The sequence below is a fragment of the Parambassis ranga genome, chromosome 2 (assembly GCF_900634625.1).
Source record: "Parambassis ranga chromosome 2, fParRan2.1, whole genome shotgun sequence".
Taxonomy (NCBI): domain Eukaryota; kingdom Metazoa; phylum Chordata; class Actinopteri; family Ambassidae; genus Parambassis; species Parambassis ranga.
The window spans coordinates 7,317,119-7,333,663 of NC_041023.1; the positions used below are offsets into that span (position 1 = coordinate 7,317,119).

General features: G+C 40.3%; 1 protein-coding gene across 1 annotated transcript in view; it reads left to right on the plus strand.

The window, feature by feature from the left end:
• Positions 1–16,545, plus strand: part of csmd3b (CUB and Sushi multiple domains 3b) — a 253,514-nt gene that overhangs the window by 68,381 nt on the left and 168,588 nt on the right. Inside the window, exon 3 of the mRNA XM_028431853.1 lies at positions 11,087–11,199. Within this exon, the coding sequence (XP_028287654.1) occupies positions 11,087–11,199 (113 nt within the window). The remainder of the gene's footprint in view (positions 1–11,086; positions 11,200–16,545) is intronic.

The window sequence follows — 16,545 nt, forward strand, 5'->3', positions numbered from 1 at the left end:
CATACAGATTAAAGGGAGGGACACAAAGGGAAAGAGAGACATAAAGACGGAGACAGGAAAAAAATGGGATGAGAAGGAATCCAGTAGATTGGGATGACTGAGGAAGAGAAAGGGGGGAAAACTAGGAAATGGTGTATGAAGGAGGACAAAGAAAACACATTTGAAGTTATTATCTTGCCTGTCCTCTCACTGAACTGACCATAGGAGCTCAGGGGATTCTGCGCCGCTCTTTGGACACGTACACTGCTGTGGTTGGATGTTCCTTGTCTGGTACAACAGTTATTTCCCATTTCTGTCATTGTTTCTGGTTGTTTCATCGCTGAAATGGCATCCGCTGATCAGTACAACACTATTCCCTTTGAGTTAGTATCCTCAAACTGATGATTCACCTGAGCCACAAATGTACTTTTAGAAAAAAAGTCGTTTCAAAAACTCCTCTTTTATTTCCCCAAGCTGACGTGACAATCAGTGTTCTGACTCTCATGGCCACTGAAATTTCAGTTGCATGCTTGTCTGGGATAAAATTTTATTTTATTTCTAACTTGCTTTTTATAGATATGTGGCATTTGTTCAGACATCAACGCCTTTATGCAGTCTCGTAGCCACCCACCGTCCCTCTGGAGTTCTGTAGTGAACTGTGTGGGTAGGAAGATACATGCTTCTCTCATTACATGAAGACAACCACACTGAAGCTATACTATTGTGAGTCATTCAGTTTGAACATGAACCCATCAGTACTCTACGCTGATGTGGGACGATAGAGGAATCGTTCCCTTTAGTATGTCACACAACACAAACGGCGTGATACAGCAGCTATGACTCATTCACACGACGGGTAGGCTGTCTGTGTTTTTCACACCTCTCTTCTGTCTACACCGACATTTCTTGACAAAATGTTTGTTGTGTTGTTGCACTTATTTATTTGATTTATTTAAACTTCCATCCTTCTTGGTGTGTTTTGCTTCAGTGCTTGTAATATCCCCCTGCCCCCAACTTACAGAAATTCATTCATTCAAAGGTAATTTGGTATCAAGAGCCCAACATATACACTTGACTGTTAGTGGGTTGAGAGAAGAGAACAACCATGGGACAAAGCGTGTGTGTCTGTGTGGATTTAGACTGGTAAAAATAATCAAAAACAAAGACTGGGGTGGATTTTTTTTCTGTTATCATCTTCCTACCTCCGGCCCACACATCTAGTTTTAATGTCACATTACTGAAGAGGAAGAACGGTGATTTTAAGTCCTCTAACCTGTCAGATGGAGTCACAGACTATTTTCCCAGCACATCCTAAATATGCTTGGGGGGTATTTGTGGATGAACTCTGTCTGGTTCCTCAAACCACTAAGGACCTTGGATGCACTGTGGCAGGGCATGTTACCATGGTGAAAGAGGCCACTGCTTCTTGGAGGAAAGTGATGAAATCCACAGGGATCTTCAGAGTTTCCCAGAGGAATACTGCGCAGAAGATCACACTTTCTAGATGTGTTTATCTCCCCCCCCAACAGTGCACCAAATGCCATCACAAAATATGGCTCATTTGACCAGGCAACCTCCCTTTATTGTTTGGAATCTATCCATCAAAGTGACATTTATTGTAGCTGTTGAGTTGATTGCATGTGTGTGCATACAAAAACACAGAGATAGACATGTTCAAAGATTACAAGGAGAGCTGTAAAGTGAGAGTGAGAGAATGGAGCAGAGGCGGGCACACATAAGGACACATTAAGGCCCAGACAGAGAGAGAGAGAGTAAGAACAATGCTTTCCTCTCTGCTCTGTTGCTCTCTTCATTATCCTTCAAGACAGAAATACAAGAATTCAATTAAAATACCATGTAGTGACCTTAACACACATGCACATGTGTGAACACACACACCGTTGATGTATCAATTAATCACTGTCTGTCACTTGACCATTATAGTCTGTGTATCCTCACTGGGCCATGGGAATTATATAGAGTGTGAGTGTGTGTATGTGTCATTGTGCTCTAGAATGACCATCCAGAACTTTCAAAATATTGTTAGCTCCAGTAGACCCCTTAATAGCTTTTTTTGTGTGAGTGTGTGTGTAGTTTCGTGTGTGTGTGTGTCCAAGTCATTAGTATGCGACGTTTTTTTGTACCTGCCTTGTGTTATTAAACATTAAAATTAAATGACAGAATATGGCCTGTGTCCTGGGGCTAAAACTAACACAATCACACACACACACACACAATAGTAACCTCAACACTTTTTGTTTCCCACAATGACTATTTCAGTTCCCGGTGGAAGCCTAAGCTGTTTTATAGTTGATTCTTAAAATTGCGGTTTTGAATGTCATTTATTTTCACACAGTAGCAAATTAAAGTCACTGACTCTGCTCGGCACGTTGCTATTGATGTCATGGTCTGTGCAGGAACTGAAGGAACTCTCTGGCTTAGTGCCAGATACCCATTCCACTTAGCATTTTGTGAGGATAAATTTATTTGACCACAGTCTCATTTGTTTAGTGTGCCTGTGCATGTGAATGCTTTTATTCACATTGCATGTTTTAATGTATTATACCTACTCTGTGAATGTTACTACTTTAATTTAGCTCTGTAACAGAGGCTTATGATTATCCAAACATCCCTTAAAGTGCATGACTGCACACTTTAGAGCACCCAAGGGTGGCTTTATGGGCGGAAGCTACATTTTCTTGATTCACAGCTAATAAACCCTACTGTAGCATATAGTGCATTAAGATATTTAAACTAGCAACAACCTCATCTGTTCCAAGGTAAGTATGTAGTATTAACATCTATAATGGACTGATGAGACTGATGTGGTGTCAGTCCATCTAATTCACAGCTTTTATTTCCTATTTTATAGTTGTTCCTGCCAGAAAGTCAAAGGGACCTTCCAGTTTTGGAAGTTTGGAAGAGTTTTGGGAAGATAAAAACAATTCATTCAATTTAAGTAACAGCCTGATTAAAGGGTAGTTTAACACATATAGGCCTATAGTTAGGCCTCATCAGGCTTTGAAGGAAACGTGTGTGTTAACCATGCTTCCAGCTGCTGTCTGCATCACGTGTGCTTTCAGCATTCTGTGTAATTGTTCAGGTTCTGACATCAATCTCCAGCTTGTAGAAAGCTCAAACTGGTCTTGGTATATTCTCAGAAAACCTTGACTGACATTTATGCTTGAAGGCAATCATTTGTTTTGCTAAAAGAGTTTAGCAGGTTGTTCTTATAATGAATGCCAACTTAGCATAACAGTGGTGCTCCTACACACAAGGGTGCAGAATATATCCAGTTTGTTGAACCGTCTTTGTTTTTAATATGGATTTTATCAAAGAGAAGGGCCAGAAGCCTTCAGGCAACAAGTCATGTTCACATTAAACCACTCACTCTTTGTGTGCATGTACATCCGAGTGTTTGCCAATAATTTTGTTCTGCTTGAATGTGTAGGTTCGTTCCTGTGTGTTTGTGTGAGTCAACAGTTTGCCTGTGCGACAGTGTGTTATGTGGTCGCTTGTTGCCTTTAACAAGTCAGCGAGATAGTTATTACCACAGGCAAGGTTATACACCTCAGTACACTCTACACACAAAGCAGTGCATGGTTGTTTATTGCAGTGAAACATAGAATAATGAACAATGGAACCATGAGCTCACCTCTGCATTCTGACGTTTTTTTTTTTAAAAGTTGTCTCCATTAGTGTAAACTAACAAGTGCTTCACTGAAAAGAAGACAATTTACAGGTGTTGCTGTTTTGCAGAAAGCTGTATCTCACTTTGTTTAGTCAGGGATCGATTGGTTGGGTGTGCCGTTGAACATGACGGCCAAAAACATGCAGATAAAACACAGACCAGAGAAGGGACTCATGAAGATCTGGTCATTGTGTCGACAGGAATATGATCACACTGTGGGGAGGCATACCATAAATCACTCAAACTTACTATGAAGGTCAGGTTAGAGGTTGGCATCAGGTTATGTTTGGGTTAACATTCAGGTTAGGGTTAGGCAAGTAGTCACTGCAGTTAGAAGTTAGTGGAAAATAATGTAAATCCCCTTATGTGTTGGAACCAAATCGTGTGTGTGTGTGTGTGCGTTCTTTACCATCATATTTCTTCTCCTACATTCTTCCTCCATCTCTCACCACCCCATCTCATCCCTCCTTTCCTTCTTGTCTCCCTCCATCCATATATCTCTTTAACGACTGTCCCTTTAAGGTGCTGTCAGTCCTGACACCTCCCCTTTAAATGCCAGCAGACACATGCAATCTGTCTCTACCTATCTACAAAATACAGGTTTGTGCATCTTCCAAGCACACACAGCAATTGTGTACGGACCACATTATTGTGTGTCTTTTCTAGTGTATGTATTCATGTGTTTGTTTGCCTCTTTCTCTATGTATGCGAGTCAGGTTTAATGGTAAGTGATGGGGTGGTAGCCAGCAGCCTAAACAAGCTTGAGCTCAGGGGGGCAGCACTCACTATCTATCTAGCTGCCTGAGAGGGGGGGGGGTTGTGTACACAGCATTTATCATTAAATATTGGAAGCAACAACTCCTTTTGTAAAGTCTCAAGTTAGGCTGTTCTGCTTTAAAAGGCCTAGTCTGGCTCCCAGACAGTCCTTACATACTGGCTGTCTGTTTCATTAGTCTGCCAGTGTTTCTCCTTTTTTGTAAAAATTACCCTCTTATTCTTAAATTGTAAAAAAGACACAAATGACCATACTCTCTCACACACATAATATACTGACAACCATAGTAAATAATGGGTTAAATACTGCTTGTTAAATAAAAAGTAGTGGCATTCTGCTCCACAGTTATAGATTGAGTCTTTAATGTGCATTAGTTCATGTCAGTCGGAGTATCACCATGTTTGTCTTGGAACCTCTGGGGCTGACAGGAAGGTTAATCCACTATTCAACCCCCAGTCAGAGTGTCTCTCCTTGAGGGGGGTGCACAGAGAGCACTGATGGCCCCTGTCACCTCCAAAGACAAGAACCCCCTTCCTCCATGATGCACCACATACGGGCTTATCAACCCAGGACATCACAACAATGCTGAAAAGGGATTAGGAGGAATGGATGTTTGCACTGCAGGGTGCCAAAAACGTGACAAAGACACATGCTCACACACAGTTTACCTGACCGTGTGTGTGTGTGTGTAATATTTGATGAGATAAAGATTAATATAGTGATAAACATGATGATGCAGCTATATAATCGACATGGAGGCAGCATGTTGTTGGAAGGAATTGGTTTTCTTGTGACTTTCAGTCTAATGCCACAGAGGGTGTGTGTCCCTGTGCATTCAGGCATATGTGTATGAGGGTTGACAGGGTTTATTCTGCCTTTTTGTGAATCAGTGTGTGTGGCTTCATGTTTTTTGCGACTATTTGTTTTTGAAACATTGTAGAACAATAATTCAAAATGTGCATGTTTCTGGGATGTAATTGCAGGCACATGTTTTCTGTTTTGATCAAGTGACTTTCATAACAGTCCCCACACCTCACTTTAAAAACATGTTTTATCTCTACAGTGAATACATATTCCGGTCCACACTAACTCTCTCTTCACTGTAGTGAGTGTATTATTTAGCTTTTCATATGTTATTTAGACTCTGAGAGCGAACATCTCACCTCTTCTCTTTGTGATGAATGGCACCAGTCAATGAGTGACCTGGATATGGCTCCTGTGAGTGTGTGTGTATCTGGTTGTCTGTGCTTTTGAATCTACGTGTGTGTAACTAATTTAATGACTAGCATGCCACCATGGTCAAGGACCCCCTCCCACAAACATACATGTTGAAATACACCCAGGAGTTCAGGGTGGGTAGTGAATGACTGATTTATAGGACACACTGGTGACCATTGACTACCACATGTACCAGAACCTGAAAAATGACTGTGTGTGTATGTGTTGTGTGTGTGTGCATGTGTCACTCAGGCTAGTGTTGTTAATCAATCACTCACTACAGACCCTGAACTTTGAACACCGGTAAAGGAAATAAATCTACTGGACATGGAGTGGAAGGAGAGGGATGGAGGAGAAAAGATGAAAACAGATTTTATATTACACACTCTTTTTTCATATCAGTTTTAATACAGTATTTCACTACATGTGAGCAGCTTTTAACACACATTTTATTTGGGTTACCCTAAGTTAGTTCCACCATACAATATTCAGATCAAAATGGACCAAATGAACATAGTATGGCTACTAGACTGTTTGAATGTGTGTTTGTGATTGAGAGTGTGTGTCTGATGATCATATGAATATTAACTAGAGACTGCATGATGACACAGAGCTGAAATATGAGAAACAGATGTTGAAGAAATAAAATGAATTAAATACAGTCATCAAATTACAATACTGCAGTGCACATGAGATGTTTAAGTAACACAGTAAATACATCTATTGTAGCAAAATTGTGAGCAAAATTGAGTAGTAAAATATAGTAGAGTATCATCTGCATACAGGTTTATTCTGAAAGGAGTCATGATAATGGTGGAAAGTATGTTATGGCAGGAATATTATTTGAAAGATTTAGAGTGTGTACTGAAAACAAACCAAACAGTATTGTGATTTGCACAATCTGGTTAGTTGTGTAGTTCTGCAGTAGAAAGACTGTGAAGAGAGGCAGTGTTTTTTGTGTAGAAAGCCATGTAGGAAAGGGAGTAGGGTAGATAGAAAATTGACACAGATACTGTGCTCCCAATGGAAAAAAAGTCATGAAGAGAGGGAGGGGGAAAAAGACAGATGGAAGAACATGGAGTCAAGAAGAGGAGGTTCAGAGCAGCTTGGTTTGTAGGGGTCAGGACTTGGGTCAGTATCAACTCAATAAAATACACACAAAACAAACTAAAAATACACATTCACACTCTCACACCCACACACAATCACAGATGTACACACTTTCTGGAGCTCACAGAGAAACACTCCCAGTGGTCTCTCAGCACTGCTACTTTGGTGGTTAGGGACTGGTAGCTACACAAACTGACACTAGCTGAGGGAGAACAAACAGCTTTAATTTCAGATTTTAATGCAGAGCTCTCACTTCCATTACTTCAGATGAGGAAAAGATGTAAATTTGCACCTAATTCTGTTTTTCGTTTAATAAATATTTTGCCCTTAAGGTCGGTGACATGTTGAAAAAGCTTATACAATTACAGGTAAAAGTTCCAACAGCCCTGCCCCCGAGGGGTTTTCTTTTCATTTCTATATATTTTGCACATTGTAGAACAGAGTGCAGGATTATCAGTTGGTTTTGGTAATGGGGGATCATCAATCCTAAAAGTACTTGTAGTAACTTGTACATTTGAGTTTTTTAGGTAGTCTCAGCTTGCTCCAGAACTCTCCTTGGTCCTGGAGTCTCCTGGTGTTTCCACTGTTTTCAGATGTTCTTTTAGTAACTATAACTCTGGTTTAAGTCCAGCGTGATAAATGTCTATCGGTGCTGTACACATGTGGAATGCAGTTCACATCAGATATGATTTGACCTGAGAATGTATTTTTCAGCACCACACAAAAGCGTAACTGTTTGTCTCATTCTGGCCACCCCTCATCCTTTTTTTTTTTTATTCCTACAGTTTATCTCTTGAACCCTGTCTTTCTTTCCTTCATGGGAGTAATAATAATGAAAAATCTCTTCTCCCTGTTGGCAATAAAGACAGCATCAGATACAAGGGTAGGAAAGAGAGAGAAGGATGGAAACAGAGAAAAGGCTGGCAATCGCATTAGGCAGACTGCGTGGCTGCTTTTTAGAGAAAATAAAGAGAATGGTTTTTCTATTTGTGTTTGTGTGTGTGTGATCTTGTGTGTTGCACCTTATGTTTTTGTGTGTGTGTGTGTGTGTGTGTGTGTGTGTGACAGAGAGAGAGAGAGAGAGAGAGAGAGAGAAAGAGCAGAGAAAGCACTCTGCTGATATTAGGTAGTTCTTCATTCACTTGCTAATGTGATTTCTCTCTATACACCACACACACATGCACACATGCACATACAAAAGCATGCACACACACTCCCACAGGAATAGACCTTCAATGCCAGACACCCTCTGTTCCATCTGTAAGAGAATTTTGGTTTTACCTCATAAATCTGAAAACGCATAAATCCAGAGATACCCTGTTAAACAGGAGATGGAGTGCGTGCATGTGGGTGTGCATGTGTATACATGTTGAAAGGTTGTTTCCGCAGGAGTGAAGCATTACAAATAAGATATTGGAAAGGAAGTAGTCGAGAAAGGGAATGGTTTGAGGTTTATTTTCATAACATAATATTTCCCTTTTTTTGCTTTCGTTTTATGAAGACGCTCTGTATGATACATGGTTTCAAAAGGATCCCTCATTGCTGCTTCTTTGTTAGTGATGAATGCCACATAATGCATCTTCTTGAATTGAACTGTGACTAAGATATTGTCATTATTCTCCAAAATCCATTTGTTGAGTCAAAAAGCATTGATGAATATGAACAGAAAGTTACAAATCTGAAATGTGAGTATAGCCATGTTATTCAAATTGTCTTTGAGCAGTCGTTTTGACTCTAGATGACGAGTTGGTTTGTTACCAAATTATACTTCCTGTAGTGATCAAAATGCAAGAATACAGTTGGCATGGCTTTCAAAAGTACTTTTCTTGTGCTTATGATAAGAATATAATACTGTGGAGCCTGTGTGCTTCATCAACACTGCCCAACCTCTCCAGAAAAAAAAAGACAGTGGTGGTCGTTCTATGGCAATTGAAGGATGGCAACATTTTTAGCTGGAGAAATGGTTGAGAAGAAAGAAAAGCTGCCAGAACACAGACCCAGGCCCTGATCATTGATAAAACCTAACCAAAGTGTAACCAAGCAATGACTGGAAACTAAAACATTAAGAAGAGAATTGGAAACGTCAGTCTCCTGTGTGAAAGGCAATTATTTGTTACTCCTTATGACCATATGTATATATGTATATGGTCACAGGAAATGAAGCTGTACTGTTGTTTATGTATGAGGACACGTCACACTGTATTTCAGTGGTGTATTGTTTGCAGCATCTTTTAATGTGTAGAAATCATTTCCTCCTGGTGCTTAGAAAGCTGCATCATTATATACACATCATGCTAATATGTTTACTGCATGCTGGCTTTAACATAGGATACACTGTCAAAAATGGAAAAAAGATGAGATGCAAAAACAACAATAATAGGACTGCGGCAAAAACAGAGAAATTCAGATGAGATACTCAAGATGGGACGATTAAAGAAGTGGTTGGGTACTTTAAAGATAGTGGTCACCATTTGTACTTAAGAGTGCTATTGGACTAGATGGGGGAGAATAAAGGAAGTAGAATAAATAAGAATCAACATGCGAGACAAGAATCACTCAAAGAAGCAGGAGAAGCCAATAATAGTGAGAAGCCAATAATAGTGGGAAGCAAGCGGGAGAGACAGGAGAGCTGGAAGCTAGTAAGAAGCAGTTAGTGGTTTGAATGAACAGAAAAGATGGAAAGACTAAATGATTAAGAGAAAAGTGCCTTTATGGGAGGGGAAGACATTTGATAACAGCTAAAAACAGAGGAGGAAAACAGGAGATGGCAAATCAGAGGGGAGAGATGGAGAAGAAAGGATCGCTGAGGGCAGACAATGAATAAATATGAAAAGGAGAACGTGAAATAAACAAAAGGATAGGTGAAGGCAGATAATGGAGGATAAAAGCGAGGCAGGAAGAAGCAGATGAAAGAAGACTTGGGAAAGAATAGATAGAGGGCTGAGAGAGGGCAGCTTCCTAAAGAAACTGCTGTTTGCTGATAGAAAGCTTAATAAATTAAAATGTGGAGACGGAAAGAAAAATGGGAGGACAGATTGAAAAGAGAGATGAGTGCAAGAACAGAGCAGAAGAATACAAAATGATCATATCATAACTAAAGGATGTGAGTTATGCTTATATCTCAACTCTAGATAAAGGTCGCAGACAGACCGCAATCACAACAGACAGTCAAAGATCTCTTTAAACAACTCAAACACTGCAAGGACAACACCGTTCTGACAGTCCACAAGTGGCTGCTTTGACTGGAAATATAATAAGAGAAAGAAAGAAAGAAAGAACACACAGTTAGGTGCACTGTTAGGCCACACCCATGCCCAACAAATCATATCTACTACTCTTAAACTTCATTATTTTGGGAAGAAAGGAAAAGAAAAGAAAAAAACAAGGCAGAGCTGAAGGATGCAAGGCAGAAAAAGGAAGGAAAACATGTTCAAGAGTGATGTAGAGAGGCAAAATAAAGAAAGAAGAGAGAGTCAAGTGTATGAATGCCACAGAGAAGAGTGCAGATAGAGAGTAGAAGGAAGGAAGGAGTGAGGTAAAATAAAAGGAAGAATGTTAGCTGCAGGACAAGAAAAAAAAATGTGTCGCAGTGGCAGGAAGACGGTTTGGCTCTTTTCCATACCTGAAAAAAGAGCTGGCCTTCCATTCCTCTGTCTTGCTTCCTCCTCATTTAATTCAAAGGATCTGAAAGCGAAAGGCCCACCTGTGCGGCGGCTGTGTGTGAGCGTGTTTTTCGAGGACAAACTCAAATATGTGGAGTGCAGATTAAAGACAGCCTAGCCTTCCTACTTGACTCCTGTTTTATTGTTTTACTGATCTATACACAAGCCCATCTTGGTTTTACTGGTTAGCTGACCAAGACTTTTTTTTTCTCTCTTTTTTTTCTTGTTTTTGGATCGCACTCCCTATTGAGTCATGGCTTTTAGTGCAACCGTCCTTTATATCTTAAGAAAATGGAGAGCTGCTTGAGTTCTGCCTCAGAGGCTCGATGTCTGGGCAGCGGTATGAGTAAAAGCTGATATGACATCAGCAAGCAATCACTATAAAGAATAAATGAAAACACCAAAAGTGTGGCCCATTTAGTTGGAAATATTTTTTTTTACCTCTTCTCATAAATGATTGTGACAGCATGATTTATTCTTGATAGATACAAAGTTATATCTTCTTATTTATCAATGTCTTCCAAATGTATTACAGTGAAAATTACATTAGAAATAAAGAGAGGAATGTGTCTGTTTCTTGGTGTTTTGCAAACAAATGCAGTTTGTCCGTTTGATGATGATATTAACACATTGTTGTCCGTGTTTCCGCAGGTTAACAGGTTTCCAGGTTCCTCCTCCGGTCACCAGCACAGGGAACGTCTTCTCTCTGAGGTTGACCAGTGACTTTGCCGTCTCTGCACATGGCTTCAAACTCAACTATGAAGGTCAGTGTCAGTTTGTATCAGTGCTTGTGTGTGTATGTGTGGGTGGCATGTCTGAAATGTATGGGCTGTGTCACATGGTTGAACTCCATAGTTGAGGAACAATAACCAGCAGCCAGAAGTTCCAGCAGCCACACGTTGTTGTTGTTGGTGTGAGGCATGTCAGGCGAGAAAGCTCGGCCTTGAGAGAGCCCTTGTTTGTGAATGCAGAGGTAAATCGGGTGAGGCACTGTGATATATGCTGGACACACTGGTCTTTGAGAAGGCAAAATGCTACACATGGACCTTTTGAAAGCAAAAGGTTATGTTTTATTTAATTTTGCATACATTTCTATTCCATTCAGTTCATCTGAGTGACCATTCAGAGTCTGAAAGCACCATAACCTGCATTTCAGGTTATGGTGCCCTAGTGTGTGACAGGTTCGTTCCTTTTCAACGAGGGGTGCTGTCAGACTTAGCAAACCTAAAGACAGACAGAAAAGCATGGACAGACTGAAAAAAAATCAGCATACTGAAGGGTCCAATGATTCATTCGACTCACTAAAGCCAAATATAATGGACAACGTTCTCTGCGAGACACACGGTTTGGTGTAAACATTTCAGAATTATTTGATTTGATCTCTAATTAACCTTGCTCTGTGATGTTTTGCCTTTAAATGAGAACATTTTAGCAGCCTGTTGGGTGACAGAAGATGATAATGAGTGTAGAGCTGAAAGTTGGCCTGTAGCAGAGGTAGCACCTCTTGCCCTCTTCCTTTAGGGCCTGAGTAAACACCATGGTGCCATATTCATAGATGAAAGAAGATATATAAACAGTTGAAGTGGTGGTTAAAATTAGAACTCGCAATGTATCATCACCATGTCCTGTTTGCATTAAGGATCTCAGATCAGATTTAGATTAGAAAAACTTTGATGTCCTCAGCGAGGCAGTTAGTTCCAGAGTATAAAACAGAGGAGCATAAAACTGTTTACCGCAGGCGCATGCATCAGCCTGGGAACGGTTCTGTAGGTAGTGCTGACATTTTCTGGAATAAAACTAGAATACAGGGTATGAAATGATAAAATATACACTGCATTTTCAAAGTAAAATCTTAGTATTGTGACCCAATGGTTGAGTGGTTGCCACATGGGTAAAAATGTTTTAACTCTTTGCCAGCTGGACCTTTGGTAGATGTTGTTTTCCTCTGCTTCCTGTCCCCACATTTCCTGCCTATTCATACTGCACTGTGAGCCATTTGAGTCCAAATGATAAGTTTTTCAGATGAAAATGGTCTGTCAAAAAAAAAAAAAAAGGTAACTAAACACGACGGCAGCATGTTTCACTGATTAAATCCTCAAATGGAAGAAGGTGTGGTAATTGAAAATTTTCAAAATCATAAGATGATGGAACTTTTTTTTAGTATGCAGCAGACTGGATCAGACTGGATGGTCGACTTATTCAAAACAGTGTGACACCTCCCTTCCTTGCTGTCTTGGCAAAGTCATATGCTTAGGGTTTATTTTTCATTATAAAGTTGTCAGGTGAAAGCCATCAGTGTCTATATAGGGCTTTTATAACACTCTGTAATGTTTTAGTACCACTAAATGCAACAGGTGGTTGTTGGCTTTGTAGATTATTGTTATTTAAGATAAATAAACAACTTGTCCCGTTAAATTTTTATATAAAACTACCCTGTTGTGCTATGCAAGTAAGTAAATACCCTAATGTTAACAGTGTGCAACACACACGTATACTTCCAGAGGCACTAAAAAGACCTTGCCGATTAGATTAATGACAACAACAACAAATACTCCATAACTTAATTATTCTATTTTAATAATTCTGGAAAGGTTGTTTGTCATAACACTGCTTTTCCTGCTACTACAGGTCAAAATGTCTATTGGCTGGAACAACCTAAAGCTGATGCCAACTTGTGTTTTCTAACCTGCATTCTTCTATATAAACATACAATGCTTGCACTGTGGAGGGCAAACACACACACACACACATCTACATTGGTTTACCGCATGTGCTTATTTCAGTGCTGCTTGTAAGAGCACGTGTGCGATGGAATATCGAAGAACAAGGTAGACGTTTGGTTCATGTTAGTGCAATACTGGTGGAGGTGCAGCATCTGTTTTTGTTTTCTCCTGCAGACAAGAATCTCAGGGAGTCATTTCAAAACACAAGGTCGTGAGCTGGCAAATTTAAATTACAGCAAGGACCAGAGAGTTCACTGAAAAAACAGAAGGTAATTTCGGCTGTAATTATTACTGGGAAAAGGTTGAAAAATTACCCACATCCAGTACGTGCTCCAGACCGGATTACAATCACACACCAGGGCAGCTGATATTAAAATGACCCCCCCCACCCTACTACCACCCACAACACAGACACACACACACACCAGTGCACCCTGCACTCTGTGAATGGCACCAAAATACCACATAGATGGAGTGCAAAAGTTTGAATTATGAATCAGCTCTTGTTAAATTCAAGATTCAGATCTGTGACCATTATTAGCATAATAGCTTCTCATGCTAACCTTAACAATCCTTCATCCTAATCAAAACCAAATTCTAACCTTAAACCATTAAAAGTAAAATGTCCTCACTTCCAAAAAATGTCCAAACCTCTGTGGTCCTCACAAAGACAGACATATATACTAAGTGCACCAATCCCACATACAGACTTAGTGTTTGTCACAGCCATGTGCTTATCTGCCTGTGTGTTTCTTTGCATCCCTCTGTGGGCATTTGTGCTGGTCTGTATGTAGGTGGGTTCGTTAGTGTGTATCTGCTGTGACAATATCACTGATTGCAAAGCATCTGAGTCTAATTCTCCACACATGTTGTGTCTGTGTGTGTGTATGTGTGTGTGTTTTGGTTGCCCACTTGTATGTTGAAGCAGTTGTCCCAGATTTATTCACTGGCACAAATTCCTACTTGCTGCTTGGCCCATGTTCATTCAGTGTGAGTGTGTGGCTCTGTGTTTGTGTAGATGTGATGCAGATAGGGTTTGCTCTCAGTGTGAGCATCCAGGGGACTTATCTGAAGAGCCCCTGCTGCTGATACATTCAGCCGTTTGACTTACACTGTGTGTGTGTGTGTGGGAGAGAAGGGGGAGACGGTGAAAAGGTAAAGCAGACCAAACTTGGTATTTGCAAAAAATGCAGCATTATGCTGATGATCTGTCTGTTTTCTGTTGGAATTCAACTCCTCATGCTGTCCACAACACACAGCTAGGCTGCACATTCAGACAACAAGGAGGGGATTTTCTCAGAAGGAATTATCCACCCTCCATGTAATCCTTCTGGCTAATCTGTTACTGGAGCCATTTCAGATTTTAGATTTGTGCAGGTAATACTTTCGCAAGAATGCATCCTTATGAAATAAATAAGGAATACATGCTCGTCATTATTATTGCAGGACATATTGACTGTTGTTTATAATCGCAACTTTTACAACAGTTTAAAGTAAAATGGTTGCAGATGCGTGATAATGGAAAAATAAACAGCTACCTTTGATTTTCTCTAGAAGAGTGAATCTATTTTTTGTGAGCATGCACTGAATTAAATCAGCTCTACATTTAATGTTTTGTATCTAACTTTAAAGTTTGGATGAGTGAATCATCATTGATTGAGATAATATAACTGTTGCAAAGAGACGGTTCAGGGATCTGATAAGGAAGCCTCCTGGACAACTGTTCAGAGTGTATTTTAGGCACATCAGACTAAGAGCACACCCTGCGGCTGATTGAAAAGATGCCTTAGGCCTTTTTTTATCCCACCTGGCCCAGGTTTGCCTTGGGACTCTTCCATCAGGTCCTTGGAGGCAGCTGGAGGATGTGGATGTGGAGAAAAAAAGTTTAGACCTCCATCATGCTTTGCCTCTTGCTTCTCTGCCTTGTGGACACAGAAAAAAAAAAGACTTTTTATAGATGTATGCATTATATCCACATTAGAAGGTCATCCATTGATTGCTGCATTGAATAGACTTTTGCATTCGGCAGTGCAAAGTACAGTAGAGTGGGTTTCTGCTCTCCAGCCTGTCTGCTTGGTGGGATACACTTTGAAGTGATTGTTGGACTCCTTGAAGATTTCCTCCCTTTTCCTCTGAAGACTGTCAGGTCATAACTAATTCATGCACCTACACATACCATACAGTGTGTATATGTGCATGTGTGCATGTGAAAGAGAAGGAGAAAGACAGTGATGTATAATTTATCATGATGTCGGAGGCAGTTTTTTGATATTGTGCTGATGAGACAGAATCACAGATTATCACAGCACTTAGACTCACATGTGCACACATACAGTAGTACAGTATGGTGTTCTTTTTCAGTGTGGTCAATGTGGGATAGTCTTTTTGTTCCCTCTTACCCTTCTGTCCTAAATCTACCTGACAACACCAATGGGGAGAACCGCAACAGCTTCAGCTGCTGCAATTTGTACAATGACCATTGGTGACCAGCATGGTACTGTGATGGGACCATACAGAAGCTTTTGGACTTTTCATAGCTTTCTACTGACACTTGTGGAACACACAAAAGTGTGTTCTCATTTGTCTCCACATTTTTTCAGTTCCCATGATCTTTAACTTTGTGCTGGTGAAGAGTCGTGCATTAGTCACCACACAGAAGTGTAAATCTGCCTTTTAGCTGATGCTCCTGTGTAACACACCAGCTGATGTGTCAGGTAAAAACTGTCACCTTTAACATCCCGCTGTAGTTTGCAGGCTGCATGCTGAGGTGGCTGCAGCTCTGGTGGTAGAGCAGGTTGTCCATTAATCACAAAGTTGGCGGTTTGACACCTAGGTGTCCTTGGGTAAGACTTTAAACCCCCAAGTTGCTCCTGATGGCAGACCAGCTACTGACATTGCAGCTCTCCTGGTACTCATGCGCAGGTGTGTGTGAATGGGAAACACTGAAAAGCAGAACACAATGATCAACTAATAATAAACTGATGATTTTTTTTAGCATCTTCTTATGTGACAACATGCAACAACAAGAGCTGTACGACATGATGTTGCATTCATGATGTGTTTGTTCTTTTACTTTGGATAGTAGCAGTTTTTTTATATGTTACTGGGAAGAGGTGTGTTCTGAAGCTTGCTCCATGACAGTGTAGTTCATTGAACAAGCATGCTGTAGTTCTGATGCTAATGCAGTCACACTAGGTACACACTTTGAGGTATGTAGGAATCGACACTTGTTTGTGGTACAGATGGAGAAATGTAATACGAAATAACAGAAAAGTGTTAATCTCAAACCTAACTGTACATTTCCTGCAGTCATGCTATATAGTTTCAGACATATCCAGACGCATGTAGGGAAACACAGACACATACAGACATGAACATAGAGACAAG